This window comes from Heteronotia binoei, chromosome 10 (genome assembly GCF_032191835.1).
Source record: "Heteronotia binoei isolate CCM8104 ecotype False Entrance Well chromosome 10, APGP_CSIRO_Hbin_v1, whole genome shotgun sequence".
Classification (NCBI taxonomy): domain Eukaryota; kingdom Metazoa; phylum Chordata; class Lepidosauria; order Squamata; family Gekkonidae; genus Heteronotia; species Heteronotia binoei.
The window spans coordinates 98,195,483-98,218,550 of NC_083232.1; the positions used below are offsets into that span (position 1 = coordinate 98,195,483).

General features: G+C 43.0%; 1 protein-coding gene across 2 annotated transcripts in view; it reads left to right on the plus strand.

Annotated features, from left to right (window-relative positions):
* Window positions 1-23,068, plus strand: part of PTPN3 (protein tyrosine phosphatase non-receptor type 3) — a 190,113-nt gene that overhangs the window by 152,713 nt on the left and 14,332 nt on the right. For both annotated transcript variants that reach the window (XM_060247824.1, XM_060247825.1), the window contains 6 exons: window positions 1,667-1,723; window positions 8,082-8,238; window positions 8,816-8,967; window positions 14,182-14,272; window positions 17,064-17,125; window positions 19,853-19,999. In XM_060247824.1, coding sequence (XP_060103807.1) covers window positions 1,667-1,723; window positions 8,082-8,238; window positions 8,816-8,967; window positions 14,182-14,272; window positions 17,064-17,125; window positions 19,853-19,999 — 666 coding nt within the window. The remainder of the gene's footprint in view (window positions 1-1,666; window positions 1,724-8,081; window positions 8,239-8,815; window positions 8,968-14,181; window positions 14,273-17,063; window positions 17,126-19,852; window positions 20,000-23,068) is intronic.

Here is a 23,068-nt window from a genome sequence, read left to right on the forward strand (position 1 = left end):
GCGATTGTCCTGCCTTCAGTAAAATATCAATCCGTATTGTGTTCCTCTGTTGTCAAACCAGGATGCTTTTGTGGTAACACTGGGGTGCTGCAGTGGTTTATAGATATGGTCAAGTGTCGATTACTATCAAGGGCAAGGGAGACATCAGTTTGAATCCTTGTCTGTTAGGAAGTTCACCGACTGTCACTGCCTAATGCTAGATGTAATCAGCGGAATTTAATGCAAGCAAATGCAGTGAGTTCTGCGGATTTTAACATATTCCACTTCAGTTCTGTAAGATACTGTGTACTTCAGGGTTGGAGAAGCCAGGGCATAGCGAGCAGTGGTTTCCTTGCATCACTAAGAAGATAATATTTTGCACTGATGTGATAGACCAGTGATTCTCAAGCTTGCCACCTTAAGAAGACCTTTTCTGTACCAGTTTGTCTACTGAGGAGCCACAGTGTGTTGTAGAAGGTTCCAAGGATATTATAGCATTGGAGAAAGTCCAGAAAAGGGCAACTAGAATGATTAAAGGGCTGGAGCACTTTCCCTATGAAGAAAGGTTGAAACGCTTGGGACTCTTTAGCTTGCGGGGTGACATGGTAGAGGTTTACAAGATAATACATGGTATGGAGAAAGTAGAGAAAGAAGTATTTTTCTCCCTTTCTCACAATACAAGAACTCGTGGGCATTCGATGAAATTGCTGAGCAGTCAGGTTAATACGGATAAAAGGAAGTACACAAAGGGTGATTAACATGTGGAATTCACTGCCACAGGAGGTGGTGGCGGCCACAAGCATAGCCACCTTCAAGAGGGGTTTAGATAAAAATATGGAGCAGAGGTCCATCAGTGGCTATTAGCCACAGTGTGTGTGTATATATAAAAATTTTTGCCACTGTGTGACACAGTGTTGGACTGGATGGGCCATTGGCCTGATCCAACATGGCTTCTCTTATGTTCTTATGTTCTTAAGGATGTTTAAGAGCATACATCCAGCACTCAGGCAGTCTGGCCAGACTTGTTGGACCTTACGGTCACCTCACATGAACATTGTCAACCTGCATTATATCATTTAGAGAGGAGGATAGGAATCAACATGTTGCCCACGGATGTCTGCCAACATCATTCCTGGCACCTTCCAGGTGTTCTTAGAAAGTGGGTGTGGTGGTGGGGGGGTGCTGTTGCCCAGCAGAGCTTCTGGTAGACCACTAGATGGACTGTGCATATTTTTTAAACGTTGCTTTGGCAGCAGCTGCCAGCTCTGCCTCGTGGTCAGCCACACTGTGTCAGAATTCCAGAGGTGCCTGCAAGGTCACAAAGGTTGGGGGCCTCTGCATTAGATCATACCCAGTATGCTTTTGTAGTTCTGTATTGCAGGGAAAGATTTTTGGTGAAGCTGTGTTTCAAAAAGTTGCGTGTGCTTATACTGATTTTTTTTTCTTGTCATGGAGTTCCTGGCAAGCATGCCAAAGCCTTGTTGTTTATAGGAATGTTTTGGCTATGCAACCCCTGAGTGGCTTATATCCAACTTCTTAGAGGGACATTGGGCATTGGTTGAGTTCCCGATAAACTTCTAAGAATTCTAAGATTCCCTGGAACATATCTTGGAAAAAATTAGCTGAATCATATGTTGTCTGTCTGTTTTGATTCACTGTTTTTTTCCCCCTTGGCACCATGTTTTAGGGTGGTGTTGATCAGAAGATGCCTCTTGTTGTGTCCAGAATAATTCCAGGTTCCCCCGTAAGTATCACTTTTTGGCTGTCCTTTTGTTTTTCCATTGCTAGCCCTAATTAGGAATTGAAGTGGGGGCTGAGTCATCTGGATTGGCTCTGAGTCGGCGTTTTCTCAATGGAAATGCATAACATCGACATCTGGGTCTCTTGCCAGAATGTTCAGGTGAGCAGATCACCAGCTCTCTTCTCAGCCTGAGTTGAATAATATGTGAGTATGATGCCAAAGAAGTTTCAGACCATTTGGCATGATGGATATTGCTGCTGGTTTTCAACAGTGTATTTATGGAGGGAATTTACCTTCCTGTTGTAAGCAGTACTCAAGCTGATCTGATCGCAGTTTTTAAAAAATCGCAAAAGTATGTGTTACCAAGTCAACAATCTATTAGGTATATTAAAAGAGAGAGTAGGAATGGATCAGATAGACTAGTATTAGCAAGGAAGGGGAAACACTAATATAGTAAAAGGATCTAGGTTAACAAGGAAGGAAATTTGATGTTAATAATATTATTAGTATAGTATTAGTATAGTAATAATTAGTATATTATTATTATTGTTAGTATAATGTGGAGATTTCAAACCAAAAAAGGTTGCAAACCCTCCCCCCCCCCCCCGCAGTGTTAAATTTTAGTATATTATAGAGAGGAGGATGGGTATCAAATCTTTATCCAGGTGACAATTAGGAGAAGAAGACGACGTCGCTCCAGAACATCTGACCAGGGTGCTAGAAGCTGTGGCTGGATGGTTGCAGTTAAGCTGGTTTAAGCTTAATCCAGCTGAGGTCCTGTACCTGAGCCGAGGGGGGCTAAGATCAGATATCCGTCTCCCCACCCTGGATGGTGCTCCTCTTGTGCCATCCCAGAAGGTGAGGAGTCTGGGCGTGACACCCTTTCTATGTCTCCCTTTCTATGGAAGCCCAGGGCACAGCAGTTGCGCGATCTGCATTTCATCATCTTCGGCAGGTCAAACAGCTAGCATCCTATCTGACCCTCCATGTCTTAGCTACAGCGATCCATGCAATGGTCACTTCCAGATTGGACTGCTGTAACTCGCTTTATGCAGGCTTGCCCCTGAGGCTGATCCGGAAACTCCAACTGGTGCAAAATGCGGCTGCACGGCTAGTAACTGGACTGCCTTTACGGACAGGCAGTCGGCCGATGCTGTGCACATTGCACTGGTTACCAATTGAGTACCGAACCCGCTTCAAGGTTTTGGTATTGACCTTTAAAGCCTTATGCAGCCTGGGACCGACATACTTGTGGGACCGCCTCTCCCCATATGAGCCCCGAAGACTGTTGCGATCAGCCAACCAATATCTTCTGGCCATCCCCGGCCCAAGGGATGTCGGGTTTGCCTCAACCAGGGCCAGGTTTTTTTCGGCCCTGGCTCCAGCCTGGTGGAATCAGCTCCCTGTGGAGATCCAGGCCTGCAAGACGGAGCTGTTTCGCCAGGCCTTTGGTTGAGGCAGGCAGACATCCCTTCGTTCTGCTTATACCATCTATTACCCTCCCCCACAATGGACTATAAAATTACAAGCCAGAATATTTGTTTTACCTGAAATATGTGCCTGCACGCTTATATATATATTTTTGTAGCTGTATTTTATTGGTATATTATTGAGTCATTACTGTGTTTTAATTGTTTTATTATGACTGTGATCCGCCCTGAGCCCGTATGGGAAAGGGCGGAATATAAGTCAACCAAATAAATATAAATAAATTTAAAAAAGATTTGCAGATTTATACCTGCCCTTCTCTCTGAATCAGAGACTCAGAGTGGCTTACAATCTTCTATATCTTCTCCCCTCACAACAGACACCCTGTGAGGTGGGTGGGGCTGAGAGGGCTCTCACAGCAGCTGCCCTTTCAAGGACAACCTCTGCCAGAGCTATGGCTGACCCAAGGCCATTCCAGCAGCTGCAAGCGGAGGAGTGGGGAATCAAACCCGGTTCTCCCAGATAAGAGTCCATGCACTTAACCACTACACCAAGAGGCAAGGGAAGGATGCCAAAACAGTTGGCCAGTAGATATCTGATATCTTCAGAGCTCGTTAACTCAGTATTGTTGTTTACATTCCTGATTTTTTGGCAAAGAGTCAGAATTATCCTCCAAGCAAAGAGATGGCAGACAGAGACAGCAAGACAAAGTTGTAAAAAATTCAGTTTATTCCATTATACATGTCTAATCCAGACCAGAAAGTATCCAGTCAGCACAGTATGAACATATGAAGCTGCCTTATACTGAATCAGACCCTTGGTAAATCAAAGTCAGTATTGTCTTTTCAGACTGGCAGCAGCTCTCCAGGGTCTCAAGCTGAGGTTTTTCACACCTATTTGCCTGGACCCTTTTTAGTTGGAGATGCCAGGGATTGAACCTGGGACCTTCTGCTTACCAAGCAGATGCTCTACCACTGAGCCACCGTCCCTCCCCATATCTCCCCAGTAGATATGGTATATTCAATCAGTAAATTACAATAACAAAGATAATTCCACGGAGATGGGGGAAAAGAGGGGTGAAGAGCTCATAGGTAATGAAAGTTTCAGTTTTTTGTTACTGTGCCGGTTTTGGCTTGTTCAAAATAGTTCATTAAAGAAAAACACATAGCCATACTAAAAGCTTCAAAGTAGGTTGGCATTCTGGAAGCCACTCAGATTTTAACATTCTTCCTTGGTGTTTTTATCTATATTTCCAGAATCAAACGGATATAAGACGTAGTTGAAAGAATAGAGCATAAAAAATTCCTTTAAAATTTTCATTCATGTGTATTGAAGGCTTTAGCAGAAAATGACAGCCTTGTGAGTCTGGTATTCCTTCCGCTCAGATAACTGTTCACCTTGTTAGGAAATAAAGCTGAATGGAGGGAGGGGAGATAGCTCTTCCTTAGTACTTTTGCTATATGCAAAGGAAAAGGCATAAATGGGGAAGAAGACCTGACAGAAGGGGTATGGGAAAAGCCAGGGAGTCCAAAGCCCAGTGATGGTCTACTCTTATCAGCAGTCCTGCCTCCCTTTCCCCTTTGGTCTTGATGTTATCAGAGCTTTTCTGGAAAAATTCCAGGTGGGCCCACCTGTCGAAGCACTTCCTCGGAAGGGGAGGGGGTGTTGAAAGTACCTCCCTCTAACATTCATGGCAAAATATTCTCTGTGGGGTAGAGATGAAGCAGAGATTGCTTCTAACAAGCAGCCATGATCACCCAAGATAAAAGAGATATAATTAGAGATAGCTTATTTAGAATATGGGAAATTCTATGAAAGAGAATCAGCCCCACAATCCCACCAATAATGTCACCAGTAGATGCTTATAATGATAATCACACAAGAAGAAACAGTGACTTTATAACTTATGGTGATACAATAAACTCACAAGGCATGATTAAGACATGGCAAGAGATCAAAGAAGGAGGAAAAGAACTATAATGATGGACATACTTTCAGATTTCTTCAAGACTTAAAGACGATATCTGAAACCAAAAGAACTGACTGACTTTGAAAAGATCATTTCACAATATAAAGACCATTCATTAGGATGAATTCAAAAAATTACTGCTTCAGTATGACTCTGAAGAAGAACAAGGTAAAACCACCCCGCATGATCAAATGGATGCAAAATTTTGGTGAGGAAATACAATTTCATTGCTAGGAAAATCTATGGACTAAAGACATTAAATTTACTGCTAGTCAAGTACTAAGAGTGTAAGATGTTCTGCAGATGGTACATTGTCCTTCATAATATTGAAAAGATGGACAAGAATTACACCAGGGGTGGGGAACCTCTATCCCGAGGGCCATATACGGCCCTCGAGGTCACTTGGTGTGGCCCTCGGGGATTGCTGGACCGAACCGAGCCATGTGGTAGCCTCCCTGGGGCCTGGCTGGCCAGCGAGGATTGTGGGGCCCAGCCACGCTGTACAGCAGCCTCCCCAGGGCCAGGCAGGGATCACAGGGCCCAGATGTACTGTGCGGCAGCTTCCCTGGGACCTGGCTGGCTGGCCAGAATTGCTGCAGGGCCTGGAAAAGTTACTGTCACAGTTCAGTTTGGACTTGATTATCACAGATGGGGTGGCCTAATATGCTAATATTACAGGATGTGGTCTAATATGCTACTGAGTTCCTGCTGGTCTAATATGCTACAGAGTTTTTCTGCAAAAAAGCTCTGGACTTATGCATTTGCGTAGGGCGGTGGGCTGTGTGTGTGTGCGCCAGATTAGGCTCTCCCCACATGACTTCTAATAGAAAAACAATTATTTGCATTTATTTTGCTGGCCTGAATCATTTTCCCTCGGTGGAGCATCGTTTTTTAAGTTGATAATTTTTTATGGCCCGCAAATGATGTTATAAATATCCATACGGCCCTTGGCAGAAAAATGGTTCCCCACCCCTGAATTACACAAAGGCAAAGAAATGCAAAGAAGCAAGAAGGCATATTCCGCCATATGTGGTGGACCTGCACCAAGATGAAAAGATATTGGAAATACATATATGAAGAGATACAAAACATTTGAAAAACCAAATTCCCAATAAGACCAGAGACCACGCTGTTGGCAGTCCTGCCAGAGAATGTAGATAGAACCTCACAAGACTGCTAGAGTAACATTTGCAATGAAATGGAAGACAGAAGACTGTCCCATGACAGAGATCTGGAAAGGAAAACTAGCTGAATATGCAATAATGGTAAAACTAATTAATTCTCTACAGAAGACCTCTGAAAGAATTTCAGCAGAAATGGCAAGCCTGTTACTCATATTATGGGAATAGTTAAATATCTTGATTCCTGAAACTATTTGAATGTTATATCAGAAATGATGAAGATATTGATCACAGTTATAACTCCCTTTGTTCTACCAGCATTTAAATATTCTGTAAGAATAAGACATAGAAATTGTTAAATGTTTAAGACAATACCTAGGCTCTCAGGATGGTTTAAGCTTAGCATTAAGATTTACGTAATTATAAGAGATGTAGCCTTTTTTATTGTTAATAGGATATTGCAACTAAGAAAGTTTTTGATTATTCTTTTAAAGAGAGAATTCATCTCAAATACTGTAATAATGATGTATTACTATCTGCTCTTACATTTGAAATTATTAAATGGTTTAGAAAATATCTAGGTTTTTAGGATGGCTTCAATTTAGTACAAGAATTTCACTGTAAAGGATGTAACCTTTATATTGTTCATATCACAACCAAGAAAATTATTCTTTTAAAAAGAGAACTCACTTCAAAATACTGTAATAAGGATATTTTAATATGCTCTCGCAGGTGAATTATGTATTTTTACTAAAACAGTTGATTTTACTTGATTTTACTTGTTGCAAGTAACTATTTATAAAACTTAAAAACTATTGATGAGTTTATACGTTCCCCTTTTTTCCTTCTGTACCCCCTAACTTAAAAGCAACAATCTAAAAGCAGCAGCCAGCAGAAGGCTGAAACATTCCGGTTGGTGCCACTCCCAGTTTCTAGTCTAGCATGCTAAGCGCTGTTTTATTCTGGGCAGTAAAAAGGCAATCAGAAATAAAAATATTAAAAGAACCAATGGTTCTTTAAAGCAACATCGGATCAACAAATAAAGACAGGCATTAAAATCTCTTAATTTTTTTTAACAAACCAAAAGTGTTAGCAAGCCTTTGGAAGGATCAGAGTAAGTGGGCCCAATGAGGCTCATGGACCAGGGAGTTCCACAGTGGGAGGGCATAGTCAAAAGCCCCTTGCCCCCAGCAACTCCTCCCCTCCCCCCGTCTGACTTCAGCTTATGTGTAATGCAGAGCCTGGCACCAGAAGCTGATCTCAGAGCACAGGCAGTCTTGTATGGATGGAAGCTGGTCTGGTCTGATATCATTTAGGGCTCTGAAGGACAAAACCAGCACTTTGAATTGGACCCAGGAACCAATTGGTCGCCCTGGCACATGAACCACATTTTTTGGATTCCCACGGTGGGTTCCACATAAAGCCTTTGTATGCGTGTTTTGGAACAGTTGAAGTTTCCAGCTATGTTTCGCAGGCAGCCCCATGTAGCATTTGTTGCTGTGATCTGATGTGTGTGGGTGTCCTCCTGAAGGCTGTAGGATTGTACAGCTTCAACTAGTCCTGGTCCAGGCTGCAAAACTGTGACTCTGTTCAGAATGGGCTTCAGATGTAATCCTGGATCACACATACCCCCTATCAACAGTGTATCCATCTGGACTAGAATAAGGTTCTGTTTGTTTTTTCACATCTCTTGATGCAGAGAGTAAAAGTTCATCAAGATAATGGATAATGGTGCTAATCAGTGGTTAGATTAATTCCTACCCACTGAAGAGGAAGTCTTAAATTCTCTCTTTGATTCAGAGATCTGACAATACTGACGTACTTCTCTTTGGTTTTATGGCAGTCTGATAAATGCATTCCAAAACTGAATGAAGGAGATCAAATAGTATTAATCAATGGCCGGGACATCTCTGAACATACACATGACCAAGTGGTGAGGTTTATAAAAGCCAGCAGAGAGCTGCATACCAGAGAGCTTGTGCTTCTGATTAGGCGGAAAGGTAACTCTTATTATGCTCATCGTAGTGATAGCGTGGTGGGATCGTTTCGAGTGTGAAGCACAACTGAAGACTCCTTTCTGTATAAATACTTTGACGCGCTCTAGTTTATTGTGACATCCACATGCAGGTGCTTCAGTGCAGTGGAGTTTGCTTCTTTCTCCTTAAATAGACTCAAAGCAACTTTTAAAAGATCAGTGTTTTTATTTATGATGATGATATTGGATTTATACCCCACCCTCCACTACGAATCTCAGATTCTCAGAGCGCCTCATAATCTCCTTTATCTTCCTTCCCCACAACAGACACCCTGTTAGGTGGGTGGGGCTTGGAGAACTCTTCCAGCAGCTGCTCTTTCAAGGACAACTTCTGAGGTAGCTATGGCTGACCCAAGGCCATTCCAGCAGCTGCAAGTGGAGGAGTGGAATCAAACCCGGTTCTCCCAGATGAGAGTCCGCTCACTTAACCACTGTACCAGACTGGTTCTCTTTATGGGACACAGCCTCATTGCTGAACTCGTCTAAGCATTACTGTTTTTGACAGATAGTAAAGATCTGAATTTGCCTCCCATGTCTTCCAGTTGCCAGAACATGTAATGACAGCAAGTCAGAGGATGAAACTTTTCCAGAGCCCAGTCTTCTTGTCTGTTCAGAATATGGTGAGACCCTCGAGGAGTCAATGGAGCAACTGAAGAAAGGGCTAGAAAGTGGAACAGTCCTAATTCAGTTTGAGGTAAGCGACGGTTGCATGCTTGGGTCCTTGGTTGAAATTTTCACCTTCCTAACCACGTCTACCCTGATTCAGAAGGCTCAGACTCAGGGCTTTTTTTTGTAGCAGAAACTCCTTTGCATATTAGGCCATGCCTCGTGATGTAGCCAGTCCTCCCAAGAGCTGAGAGGGCTCTTGGCACAGGGCCTACTGTAAGCTCCAGGAGGACTGGCTACATCAGGAGGGTGTGGCCCAGGGCTTTTTCGTAGCAGGAGCTCCTTTGCCTATTAGGCCTCACACCCCTGATTGATTGATTTATTTTGATTTTGATTTGATTTGATTTGTATCCCGCCCTCCCCGCTGAAGCAGGCTCAGGGCGGCTCACAGCATAAAACCTCACAGAATTAAAACAATACATATTATAAAATAGTACATTCTATAAAATTATATATTTAGAAATTAAAACAACATATCATTTAGTGCTCAGATCTAGATATTATCTTGTTATATTTTACAGTGCGACGGTATTCCATCTATGATGTAGGCTCTTCCAGCTGGAATAGAATAGTTTTGCAGGCCCTGCAGAACTGACCAAGATTCCGCAAGGCCCGCATTTACTCTGGGAGTTGGTTCCACCAGTGGGGGGCAGCGATCAAAAGGCCCTTTCCCTGGTGACCTTCAATTCAAGGTGACCTCCTTCGGCCTGGGGATTACCAGTAGATTTTGTGAACCGGATCGAAGCACGCTCTGGAGAGTATATGGGAAGAGACGATCCCTAAGGTAGGCAGGTCCTCGGCCATATAGGGCTTTAAAGGTAATAACCAGCACCTTGTAACGAATCCGGTACACTATTGGCAGCCAGTGCAGTTCCCGCAGCCCCGGCTGTATGTGCTCCCACTTAGGGAGCCCCAATAACAACCTGGCCGCTGTGTTCTGCACCAGCTGCAGTTTCCGGGTTTGGCACAGGGGCAGTCCCATGTGGAGGGCGTTACAGTAATCCAACCTTGAGGTGATGGTTGCATGGATCACTGTTGCCACGTCGTCGTGCTCCAGGAAGGGGGCCAACTGCCTCACCCACCTAAGATGGAAAAAAGCGGATTTAGCAGTGGCTGCTATCTGGGCCTCCATTGTTAAGGCAGGCTCCAGCAGCACCCCCAAGCTTTTGACCTTGTGCGCCATTTTCAGTGGTGCACCGTCAGTTGCTGGGAGGGGGATTTCCCTAGCCAGACCGCCCCGACTCAAGCAAAGGACCTCTGTCTTCACTGGATTTAGCTTCAGCCTACTCAACCTGAGCCGTCCCACCACAGCCTGCAACGCCAAATCCAGATTTTCTGGGACACAGTCAGGCCAGCCGTCCATCAGTAGATAGAGCTGGGTGTCATCAACATATTGGTGACAACCCAACGCATACCTCTGGGCAAGGGGGCACATGTAGATGTTAAACAACATCGGGGAGAGCACCACCCCCTGTGGCACCCCACAGTTAAGCGGGTGCCTCCGGGACAGTTCTCCCCCAATCGCCAGCCTTTGTCCCCGACCATCAAGGAAAGAGGAAAGCCATTGCAAGCCCAACCCCTGAATCCTTGTGTCGGCAAGGCGGCGCAGCAGTAGCCGATGGTCGACCGTATCGAATGCAGCCGATAGGTCTAACAGCATCAACACCGCCAAACTGCCTCGATCCAGATGCCGCTGGAGGTCATCCACCAGGGCGACCAGCACTGTCTCCTTCCTATGACCTGGGCGGAAGCCAGATTGGTGGGTGTCTAAAACGGAAGCGTCATCCAGAAAATTCTGTAACTGTAATGCTACTGCCCTCTCAATAATTTTACCCAAAAAGGGTAAATTCAAGACTGGCCGGTAATTTGCCAATTCAGCCGGGTCTGATGTAACCTTTTTCAGGAGGGGCATTGGAGCATTTTTTCAGGAGGGGCGTTCTTTTAGAGGCGTTGGAAAAAGCCCCTTCGGGAGGGATCTATTTACAGTGTCCCGTATAGGACATCTAAGCTCCCTCTGGCAAGCTTTAATTAGCCAGGGGGGGGGCAGGGGTCCAGATCACAAGTTGTTGGTCGTACAATAGAGAGAATTCTGTTGACTTCCTCCAGGCTGGGTATGTCGAAGCAATCCAGAACTGGTCCAGAAGACAATCCTCCAAGAGCTTACAGGACTCTTGGAACAGGGCCTACTCTAAGCTCCAGGAGGATTGGCTACCTGTCAGCTGCCACCCATATCCATAGCAGTGTGGTGCTCTTAAGAATTCATGTCTTTGTGTGTGAGTTTGCCCTGGACTGCAGTTTGATATACTGAATGCTGAATAAGATGCCACTACTGAAATAGATGGGAGCAGAGTGGTAAGCTGCAGTACTGCAGTCCAAGTTCTGCTCACGACCTGAGTTCAATCCCAGCGGAAGCTGGGTTCAGGCTCAAGGCTGACTCAGCCTTCCATCCTTCCAAGGTTGGTAAAATGAGTACCCAGTTTGCTGGGGGTAAAGCATAGATGACTGGGGAAGAGAATAGCAAACCACCCCGTAACAAAAAGTCTGCCAAGAAAACATCATGATGTAACATCACCCCGTGGGTCGGTAACAACTCGGTGCTTGCACAGGGGACCACCTTTACCTTTTTTCTGAGGTAGCATGAAAACGGAAGTGAATGGGATGTCATTAGATAAGCACACAAAATTTGGTCAGCTAAATGTTAAGTAGAGGAGGCACCATGGTTGGTGTTTTCAGTGGCAGTTGTACATCTACAGCCATTGGCCTTGACTGCCTGTGCAGCAATCAGCTCAGCATAAATATTCTTCAGTTGCATTAGAGAAGACAAGGACTGTTGCTGGTTCAATCAGATCTAGCCACAGTGGTCCATGCCTTAAGTTATATCTAGACTGCAGTGCACTCTACTTGGGGCTGTCTTGGAAGCTAGTGCAGAATGCTGAAGCTAGACTGCTGGTTGCAGCCAACAATAGAGAGCATGTGACCCCAATACTACAGCAATTAGACTGGCTACTGATCCACTCCTGAACCCATTTCAAGATGCTGGTTTTGTCCTATAAAGCCTTGCATGATTTAGGACAGGGGTATCTAAATGACCATCTTCTCCTGCACATTGTTGCCTAGGAATTAAGATATTAGGGAGAGACCCTTCTGACTGTCCCATCAATCAAAGAAGCTCATCTGGTGAGCACATGAGAGAGTCAATGTTCCCTCTAAGCTGTGGAGTCTTGTGAGCAAAAATTCTACTTTGTGAGCTACTAGCATTAAAGTTGTGAGCTACTGCATAAATTAGTGTGCCATTTTTCCAGAGCTGAGACAAAAATGTGTGAGCTGGAGGCTAAAAAATTGTGAGCTAGCTCACACTAACTCATCTTAGAGGGAACACTGGAGAAGAGGGCCTTTTCAGTGGCAGCCCCACAATAATGGAACAGCCTCCCCAGGGAGGTGCACCTGGCTCCCCTCACTTTGGATCTTCAGAAGGCAGTGAAGAAAGTTTCATTTAGGACTGAACTTGACTAATTTAGTTGTCATTTCTAATTGAGTCCTAATTGAGATTTTAAACGGTCATAGTTTTTGTGTTTCACAACCCTTGCTTTATTTATATTGTAAGCTGCCTTGTGTAGCACAAGGAAGAAAGGTGGCTAATAAATTATTCTTGTTTCCAACCTGGTCAAATGGCATTTGCAATCAAAACTCTACCCTTCTCTTCTCATAAATGGAATCTAGCACATGCCCCCATGTGTAGGTTTCTCAGTGTTTTAATCTTTTAATGAATTCCTTGGGAAAATGATTTTCCTTCACCCGGTATCTCAGTGCAGACATTTATTTGAATTGCTCTTCATTATGTGAAGTGCCATCTTTGATGTTCTTCACCCCTTCGGTGCCCTTTCATTCTGCAATGTTTTTGTAAGCAAGCGCTGCTTGTGTGGGAACAGTTGCATCAGTGCCTGTCACTCATTTGATTTTTATGCCTGCTGCTATAGAATTTTGCAAAGTAGCTGTGAATCACTCTTGAATATATTTGGGGGGAATGAAGGTGATGCGAATTCTAAACCAATGTGACTAAAATACCTAATTCATGTTAAGGCTCAGATACATTTGTGAATGGCATTGTGTGGTGGGTTTTAATTTTTGGTGCCTGAAGTCCCAGCGCGTTGGGGTCAGAAAGGTTTCCTTCCTCTGTGGTTTAAGGATGTTAATGCCTTCCTTTGAATCATCTAAGGCATCTGGAGTAAGAAACTTAACTCTAACAAAAATCGCTCTTGATAATATTCTGTTTCAGAGGCTCAGCAGATTCATTTCATGGTGTTCTTGAGGTCAGGAAGGAGAACCATCTCGGTCAAATTAGTTGATGCCTTTTAAAGAGTTTTTATCATTCCAATTCAAGTATAAATCTTTTTCCTATGGAAAGAGAGTGTGGTGCTCTGTTGTTTGTTGCTACTCTGTATTTACAAAACACCTTTCCCTGATAGATGCTATTGTTAATCTGTTAACACACAATACAGTGTGGATGTGGAGTGGGCATGTGGGGTCCTTGGATGAACTAGAAGGGGGATTCTAATATTAGGGTGGTCAGCTCCACATTTGGAAATACTTGGAGATTTGAGGGGGGGGGCGGTGAAACCTGAGGAGGGGAGAGACCTATGGCATAATGCCCTAGAGTCCACCTTTCAAAGCAGTCATTTGCTGCAGGGGAACTGATCTCTGTCACCTGGATATCAGTTAATTCCAGGAGATCTCCACTCACCCACCTGGAGGTTGACGGTCCTATCTAACAGTTTGAGCCAGTTTGGTGTAGTGGTTAAGTGTGCGGACTCTTATCTGGGAGAACTGGGTTTGATTCCCCACTCCTCCACTTGCAGCTGCTGGAATGGCCTTGGGTCAGCCATAGCTCTGGCAGAAGTTGTCCTTGAAAGGGCAGCTGCTGTGAGAGCCCTCTCCAGCCCCACCCACCTCTGTTGTGGGGGAGGAAGGTAAAGGAGATTGTGAGCCGCTCTGAGACTCTTCGGAGTGGAGGGCGGGATATAAATCCAATATCATCTTCTTCTTCTTCTTCTTCTAACAGGAATATGGTGAAGCTAAAATGTCTGCAACTCATTCCCGCCCCCCCCCTATTACTCCACAGGATGAGTATGTCTGGGCAGTAACCCCACCAACCTAAAATACTTTTGCGGTTCTGAACTAGATCCATTTTTTGTGGCTTGTTGTTTCTTAATTAGTTCTTATAAAATATTTTATTTTCATTCAGCAACTGTATAGAAAAAAGCCAGGTCTGGCTGTTACCTATGCAAAACTACCTCAAAACATGGACAAAAATCGGTACAAAGATGTTTTACCTTGTAAGTATTCTGCATCTCTTTGCAATTTTGTTTTATTTTCCTTTGTTTTAAACAATTTTATTGATAACATATGGTAACGATTTCCGTTAATAACTTCTTTTCATCTATCCCATATGCTTCTTTCTAATCACCCCTCCCCCCGTTACTTGACCCCGGCCAGTGTTATTTACTTAAAATACTAACATCTTACAGATGAAATGATAATCAGCAAAGGTACAAGACAAGGTTGTCCGCTTTCACCTTTGTTGTTTATAATGACTCTTGAAATTTTATTGATGCAAATACAAGATGATAAAGAAATAGAAGGTTTGAGAGTTAAAGGATTTATTTACAAATATAGAGCATTTGCAGATGATATAATGTTTATAAATGAAAATCCTACACAAGTAACACCTTTGTTGTTAGCTAAAATACAAGAATATGGAGAACTGGCAGGATTTTATGTTAATAAAGAAAAATCAAAATTTCTATGTAAAAATATGCAAGTAAATAAACAAAAGGAGTTGCAGAGACTAACAGGATGTGAAGTTGCCTCTAAAGTAAAATATTTGGGTGTGGAAATAACAATGAAGAATATTGACCTGTTCAAAAATAACTATGAAAAGCTATGGCGTAAAATGGATGAAGATATGATAAAATGGAATAAGCTTAACTTGTCATTGCTTGGAAGAATAGCTGCAATTAAGATGAATATTTTGCCGAGAATAATGTATTTGTTTCAAACTATTCCGATTGTGAAAGACAGTAAACAATTTAATAAATGGCAAAGGAAGACTTCGGAATTTTGTATGGGCTGGGAAGAAACCAAGGATTAAAATGAAAGTTTTAATAGATGCTAAAGAAAGAGGAGGATTCCAATTACCAGATTTAAGATTATATCATGAAGCAGTTTGTTTAGTGTGGATAAAAGATTGGGTGACGCTGTTGAATAAAAAACTTTTAGTGTTGGAAGGTCATGGAAATAAATTCGGCTGACATGCTTATATGTATTATGGGAAGAAAAAGATGGATAGTTTTTTCTCTCACCATTATATAAGAAATAATTTGTTGAATACTTGGATGAAATATAAGAAATATGGTGATGAAAGAAAACCATTATGGATAGTTCCAGCAGAAGTGATAAAAATAACAGCTGAGACAGGTGAGGAAAAATGGCTGTAATACAATCAACTATTAAAAATACAAAGTGGCAAAATAGAATTGAAAACTGCTGTGGAGTTGAATAACAAATACGATTGGTTTCAAATGCAACAATAAAGAGTTTGGTGGAAAATGATATTAAAACTGAAGGAATAAGACGAGAGCAAACAGAAATGGAAAAAGTTCTGCTTGGAGATAATGAAAAATTAATTTCAAAAACTTATGTTACTTTTAAAATGGTCTACAGAAGATGAAGTAGTGAAATCTCAAATGATTAAATGGGCAATAAATGTAAATAAAGAAATACAGATGGATACTTGGGAATATTTATGGAAGAACTCTATGAAACTTTCAACATGTTAGAGTATTAAAGAGAACTGTTTTAAAATGATGTATAGATGGTATATGACTCCTAAAAATTTGGCAAAGATGAATAACAAGATGCCAGACAGATGTTGGAAATGCAAAAAACATGAAGGTTCTTTCTACCATATGTGGTGGACTTTTGAAAGAGCGAAAAAGATTGGCAGATGATCCAACAAGAAATTTCTAGGATCTTGGGAGATGAATTCAAGAAAGCTGCAGAGACTTTTCTGTTGGGATTACAAATGGAAAAATTTCCAAAAGAAGATAGAACTATAATTTGGTACTTGCTTTCAGCTGCTAGGACACTATATGCGCAGTTATGGAAGCAAGAAAAAATACCAGAAAAATGGGATTGGATTGTAAAAGTTATGACATGGCGTGAGATGGACAAATTAACAAGAACTTCAAGAGACTATGATTTAGAAGTTTTTAAAAGGGAGTGGAAAAAATTTAGAAGTTATGTAGAAGACGAAGGGAAAGTAAATGGACTTTGGACAATTTTTGATAATGATTAAACTTTAGTTTTTAGTAATTAACAGTACCTTTTAATGTTAGTATTTTAAGCAATTTTGTTTTATTTTCCAAACATTGTTTTATGCATTACAAAATGACCATTTTGATACTGCTTATTTTGACCCATCTTGTTAGCCAACAAATTGCTTGTTTACATTATTCCTGGGGAATGGATTGATTTTCCACCCTGATCTCTTTGATTTACAGTGCAATCCTAAGGACACTTTCCTGGGAGAAAGCCCTGAATAGCCCATAGTAGAATGAACCTGCTTAGTATTGCTGTCTTAGTGTAAGGTTTGCCAAACAACATTCAAAATATTTTCTCTTATGAATTCATGGGTAAAGTTTTCTAGAGATGCTACAAGAGCAAGAACTTCCACCATCAAAGACCTTGCCAGTGTGACCAAAATAGTTACACCAGTCAATAAGTACATTTCTCCAAGCACTCCCCATCTCCCTCAATCTCCCCTTTTCCTCATCCCAAAAGATGCTTCCGAGGACTGAAAGAGTCTGTTTCTTTATCTTGGAGGTGTGAAGGCCGGTCTGCCAGAGGGCTCCAAGGAGGGGCCAGCGGTGCCTTCATTCCCAGGGAACATAGATAGGCTTTTATGACCTGCACTAAACTACAGAGGGTCAACCCCCACATACTAGAGCCTGGCAGGGTCCCAGATTCTGACACTTAGGCCTTTATAATCCAGTGGTTTTTAAAAAAACTGTGAAGTTATGTAATTTTACTGCTCTTGGTTTCTTTTCTTTTTCCCCCTTCCACCAGATGATGTTACCCGAGTCATGTTGAAAGGAAACGAAGATTATATAAATGCAAATTATGTGAATGTAAGTAATCCAGTCATCTTGTAACTCAGCAAAGCAATATCATGTTTAAAAGACAAAGTTTATTATGGAATCAGAACTCAAATATCAAGTACATACAACAGTTTTGATGGGCAGGAGGGCAAAAGCCAGAAATTTCCTTACTGTGAACTTTTGTGAACTTTACATTATTTGGAAGTAACGAGTTGTCCTTACATCTCTTAGCCCCACCTACCCAGCAATTTGTAAGGTAGGCATCAGCGAAGGGGCATTGAAGTTTCAACAATGAGCAGGCTTGGCTTTGTTAAAAACAAAGTTTCCTTTTATTGATTACAGCAATGCATTTCACTACGCAGGTTCGTTGATACTAATAACGAGAAGGGTGCAAGCATGAGCATATATGGATACACATCAAAGGATAGGGGTTTTAAATCATTTCCCATAATAAAACTGGGGCTCCTCTGTTGAGAAGAGCCAGGGCGCCTATCTGTTATCTCTCACCGACATAGCAGCCTCTCCTCCCCTGCAACGGCCTTGCTCGTCTCCACTCATTCCTGCTGGGTGCCTGGGAACCGGCTAGATGTTTTACACTTCAAACGCCTGTTGGCACTTCGGTTTCCCCCCTCCTGGCCACTTCTCACATTCCACTACAATACTAGGGGTAGTATGGTAAAAGGCCTGGGGTTAGTTAACAGTAAATAAACAGATCAGGCCATAAAGTAGACTTCAATGTATACAAGCTGACAGTAGGTGGGGTTGACAGAGTTCTGAGAGAACTGGGATTGGTCCGAGGTTCCCCAGCTGGCTTCAGGAGGAAGAGGAGTGGGGAATCAAACCTGGATCTCCAGATCTGAGAATGCCACTCATAACCACTAACCACACTGGCTCACTGCCATGTTTGTTTATGTTATCACTTAAAATTAATAGTCATTTATAGATATAATTGCCGATGGGCTTTCCTCCCTTTCTTTTCATCTTGGATAGTAGTATACAGTTTGAGCCTCGACAACTGTGGCCTGGTCCTTGCTTATTTCCATGGAGCCATTTTCAGGACAGCCCCCTGGGCTTTGGTGTCTTTATCAAAAACAAAAAAGGAGCAGCAAGACCTTAGCACAGGACTGGGGGCAGGATACGTGGTCTGCAGTGCTGAGTAACATGTTTTTGTAGACCGTATATTAACCCCTGCCACATGCAAAACCTGGGTACTCGTTTTGAAAATTCTGCCAAAACCATTTATGGGAATCTCTTTACAAAAAAATCCCAATCACTTATAAGGAATAAATGCCTGCAATGTGGCACCTGAATTTTTATCTGTGTCAAAAACTCGTGAACAGTTCAGTGTCTTGTGACTGTTTTATGTCATTTCTTGTTGTAAAAAACACCTAAATCTACAGGGACATAATCATATCAGCAGTGATCACTGGAAAAAATTATTTTCCCCCGAGAGTGATCCTTTTCCATAAATAATGCATTTCCTTATGTGTATTGGTCTTTGTCATGGTATTTCTTTTCATGCCATTGCAAGCATTTCAGGTTGCTTTGGTTTAGCCTGGGCTGATTTCCCACTCACCTTACGGCGCTCTCACGCTCCTCTTTTCAGCAGGGCTTCCGTCTGATTTCACCCTACCTGCCCCTGGGCTGCAGCTAGCGTCGGCTTTTTCATGCGGCAAACAGAAACTGGTTTTTAGAGGTTTCTGTTTGCCATGCAAAAAAGGCGACGCCAGCTGCAGCCCCGGGGCAGATAGTGTGAAATCGGACGGAAGCCCTGCTGAGAAGACGAACGTGAGAGCGGCGTAAGGAGGGTGGGAAATCGGTCCCAGTCTCACCAGATCTCAGAAGCTATTCTGGGTCAGCCCTGGTTAGTTATGTGGATGGGCGACCACCAAAGAAGTCCAGGGTTGCTTCACAGACAGTAGCAAACCACTTCTAAATGTCTCTTTCTTTGACAACCTGATGGGGTTGTCATAACTTGGTTGCAACTTGATGGCAAAAATGGTAACTGACGTACTTGAATAATTACCGTACCATAGACCTTTATTGGCATTAATACAAGAATACAGTATACAAGAATACAGTATACTTTAAAACCAACAGTGACACTATAGAATATAATAAAACCTTAAAAAACCAGCAAAAGTTAAATGACATAAAATAGCAGCAGGCTATGCATGAGTAAAAGCCTCTCTGATTTGGATCGCAACCTGTAAAAAGCAAGCAACGTGAGTAGTGACAAAGTTGTGTTTCCCGTGGAGTAAAAAACGAACCTTGGCATTGTCAGAAAGGTCTTGATGGTCAGAAAGCAGTGCATCTAGATATCTTGCATGTGGCCTGCTATAAAAAGGGCAGTCCAAAAGAACATGAGGGACCGTTTCGATGACTCCTTGACTACTTGAATAATTCTTGGGGTGCAGAGATATCTGTGTGATAGATTACTGCACATGACCATTCACCATAGAATGTGGCCCACAGCATCGGTGCAGTTCCAGTCAGTTTCCATGGCGCTCCACTTCATGTGAAGCGAGCCCTCTGCTTTTAATTAGATTATTGCAGAAATAGAATTAAAATGGAATTGCCATCTTCATGCATATGAATGGCATTAATTTTGATGTGGTGCTTGGGATTGATATTTGAGGACTTCTTGTAAAGGTCGTCTTGATATAATTATTGCTACCCTTGCATTTATGAACCACTTTTCAAAGTATTGTCTGGTAAGAGCCAATGTTACACAGAGCTTTTTTTCTGCCCTGACAGATGGAAATTCCCTCTGCTGGCCTTGTGAACAAATACATTGCCACCCAAGGGCCTCTTTCGCACACCTGTGCACACTTCTGGCAAGCAGTTTGGGATCATAGGTTGTCTCTGATAATCATGCTAACGACCCTCACAGAACGAGGACGGGTAGGTGGAGTTCTCTTGCTTTCGATCTGTAATGGGGGCGGGGGCGGTGTGGTATTGGGAGTGTGCATGTGAGACTTCCATAGGATGAGAAAGGTGGTTTGCTCTTTTTTGGTCAGCGCTTTTTGGAGTTGACTCCCTTCTCTTGTACATATAGTGAACAAGTAACAAGACTTTATGGACTTTCTTTGCCTTGTGCTGAAAGTCACGGTTATTTGTACTGCACTCTGTGTGTGTTATTTTATCATTTGCAAACAGACATGACTTTATTGAGCTTTCTAACAAGAATAAAAGTTCAGGGCACATCTATTGTGGTGCTTGTTTATAGCATGTGATGAGGAGACTTCTGATGGTAGTAACAGAATAGCAGATGGCAAGGTCTTCAGAAAATGGGAGTCTGCAAATACATACCAGTAGATTTGCACAGTGCAACCCCACAGTCCAAGAGGGCATTCTTGAGGCTGGTAAAGCCCTTCCCCCATTCAGTGTAACCAGAAAAGTTTCTGTTTTTTACTTTGGCTGGATGGGTGTTAGAACTGGAGGCTGTGGTCTCTAATCTAGAGAGACCTTAGGCCAGGTTCTTCCTTCATGCCTGAAGTAAATTCTGTCCTTCGCGGGTCTCAGGAATTCATTATTGCTTTCTTCTGTCCATATCTAAGACATGCTCTAGATCAGAGCTGGAATAAGCTCTGTGTAGATTCCAAGATCTTGGAGGCTTTGTTGTTTCATGGCAGAGGTCCTACAACTGATGGACGAATTAAAAACTAATAAGTCACCAGGTCCGGATGGCATGCATCCAAGAGTTCTGAAAGAACTCAAAGTTGAACTTGTGGATCTTCTGACAATAATATGTAATCTTTCATTGACATCTGCCTCCGTTCCTGAGGACTGGAAGGTAGCAAATGTCACCCCCATCTTTAAAAAGGGTTCCAGAGGAGATCCAGGTAACTACAGGCCAGTCAGTCTGACTTCAATACTGGGAAAGTTGGTAGAAACCATTATCAAGGACAGAATGAGTAGGCACATAGATGAACACGAGTTATTGAGGAAGACTCAGCATGCGTTCTGTAAGGGAAGATCTTGCCTGTTACATTTTTTTGAGTGGGTGAACAAACATGTGGACAAAGGAGACCCGATAGATATTGTTTACCTTGACTTCCAGAAAGCTTTTGATAAAGTTCCTCATCAAAGGCTCCTTAGAAAGCTCGAAAGTCATGGAGTAAAAGGACAGGTCCTCTTGTGGATCATAAAATGGCTAATTAATAGGAAGCAGAGAGTGAGTATAAATGGGCAGTCTTCGCAGTGGAGGACGGTAAGCAGTGGGGTGCTGCAGGGCTCAGTACTGGGTCCCATGCTCTTTAACGTGTTCATAAATGATTTGGAGTTGAGAGTGAGCAGTGAAGTGGCCAAGTTTGCGGATGACACTAAATTGTTCAGGGTGGTAAGAACCAGAGAGGATTGTGAGGAACTCCAAAGGGATCTGTTGAGGCTGGGTGAGTGGGCGTCAACGCGGCAGATGAGGTTCAATGTGGCCAAGTGCAAAGCAATGCACATTGGGGCCAAGAATCCCAGCTGCAAATACAAGTTGATGGGGTGTGAACTGGCAGAGACTGACCAAGAGAGAGATCTTGGGGTTGTGGTAGATAACTCACTGAAAATGTCAAGACAGTGTGCGATTGCAATAAAAAACAACGCCATGCTGGGTATTATTAGGAAGGGAATTAAAAACAAATCAGCCAGTATCATAATGCCCCTGTATAAATCGATGGTGCGGTCTCATTTGGAATACTGTGTGCAATTCTGGTCACCGCACCTCAAAAAAGATATTATAGCATTGGAAAAAGGGCAGAAAAGGGCAACTAGAATGATTATAGGTTTGGAACACTTTCCCTATGAAGAAAGGTTAAAACGCTTGGGGCTCTTTAGCTTGGAGAAACGTCGACTGCGGGGTGACATGATAGAGGTTTACAAGATTATGCATGGGATGGAGAAGGTAGAGAAAGAAGTACTTTTCTCCCTTTCTCACAATACAAGAACTCGTGGGCATTCAATGAAATTGCTGAGCAGTTGGGTTAGAATGGATAAAAGAAGGTACTTCTTCACCCAAAGGGTGATTAACATGTGGAATTCACTGCCACAGGAGGTGGTGGCGGCTACAGGCATAGCCAGCTTCAAGAGGGGGTTAGATAAAAATATGGAGCAGAGGTCCATCAGTGGCTATTAGCCACAGTGTGTGTGTGTGTGTGTGTGTGTATAAATATCATTGGCCACTGTGTGACACAGAGTGTTGGACTGGATGGGCCGTTGGCCTGATCCAACATGGCTTCTCTTATGTTAACTTTGAGACAAAAAGGGTCTAGGAATGCTCTCAGTCTAGGTAGCTGATGGAATGGTTCAGTTGGTTCACAGAGCACTGAATAAAATGCCATCAGAATGGATCACAGCTCATCTTCTGAGGGGGGTAGCTGTACCTGCTGCATCATGGGTTAGTTTTCGCCTCAACAAGATGTGTGGAGTGAAAAACATGAGCGTTAGTCCACATGCTGGGCACATACTGGCACAGAGGTCCCCAATGCACTGCCTTCCTGGTGCCCACCATTTTTAGAAATGGGGTAAGGAGGGGAGGGGGTTGCCCAGCGAAGCTCTTGATTGGCCATTGGTAGATGGGATTGCTTGTGCAAATTTTTTAAAACGTTCCTTTGACAGCAGCTGCCATCATAGCTCAAGGATCCTCACTGTGTGACTGAAGCCAAGCTGCAGCAGCTGTTTTGTGGCTGCCTCCACCTCCTGGCGCAGAGTGCTAAAGCTGCAGTACTGCAGTTCTAAGCTCTGCTCACGATCTGAGTTCAATCCCCGGTGGAAGCTGGGTTTTCAGGTAGCCAGCTCAAGGTTGACTCAGCCTTCCATCCTTCCGAGGTCAGTCAAATGAGTACCCAGCTTGCTGCGGGGGAAAGCGTAGATGACTGGGGAAGGCAATGGCAAACCACCCCGTTAAAAGTCTGCCATGAAAATGTTGTGAAAGCAACGTCACCCCAGAGTCGAAAACAACTGGCGCTTGCACAGGGGACCTTT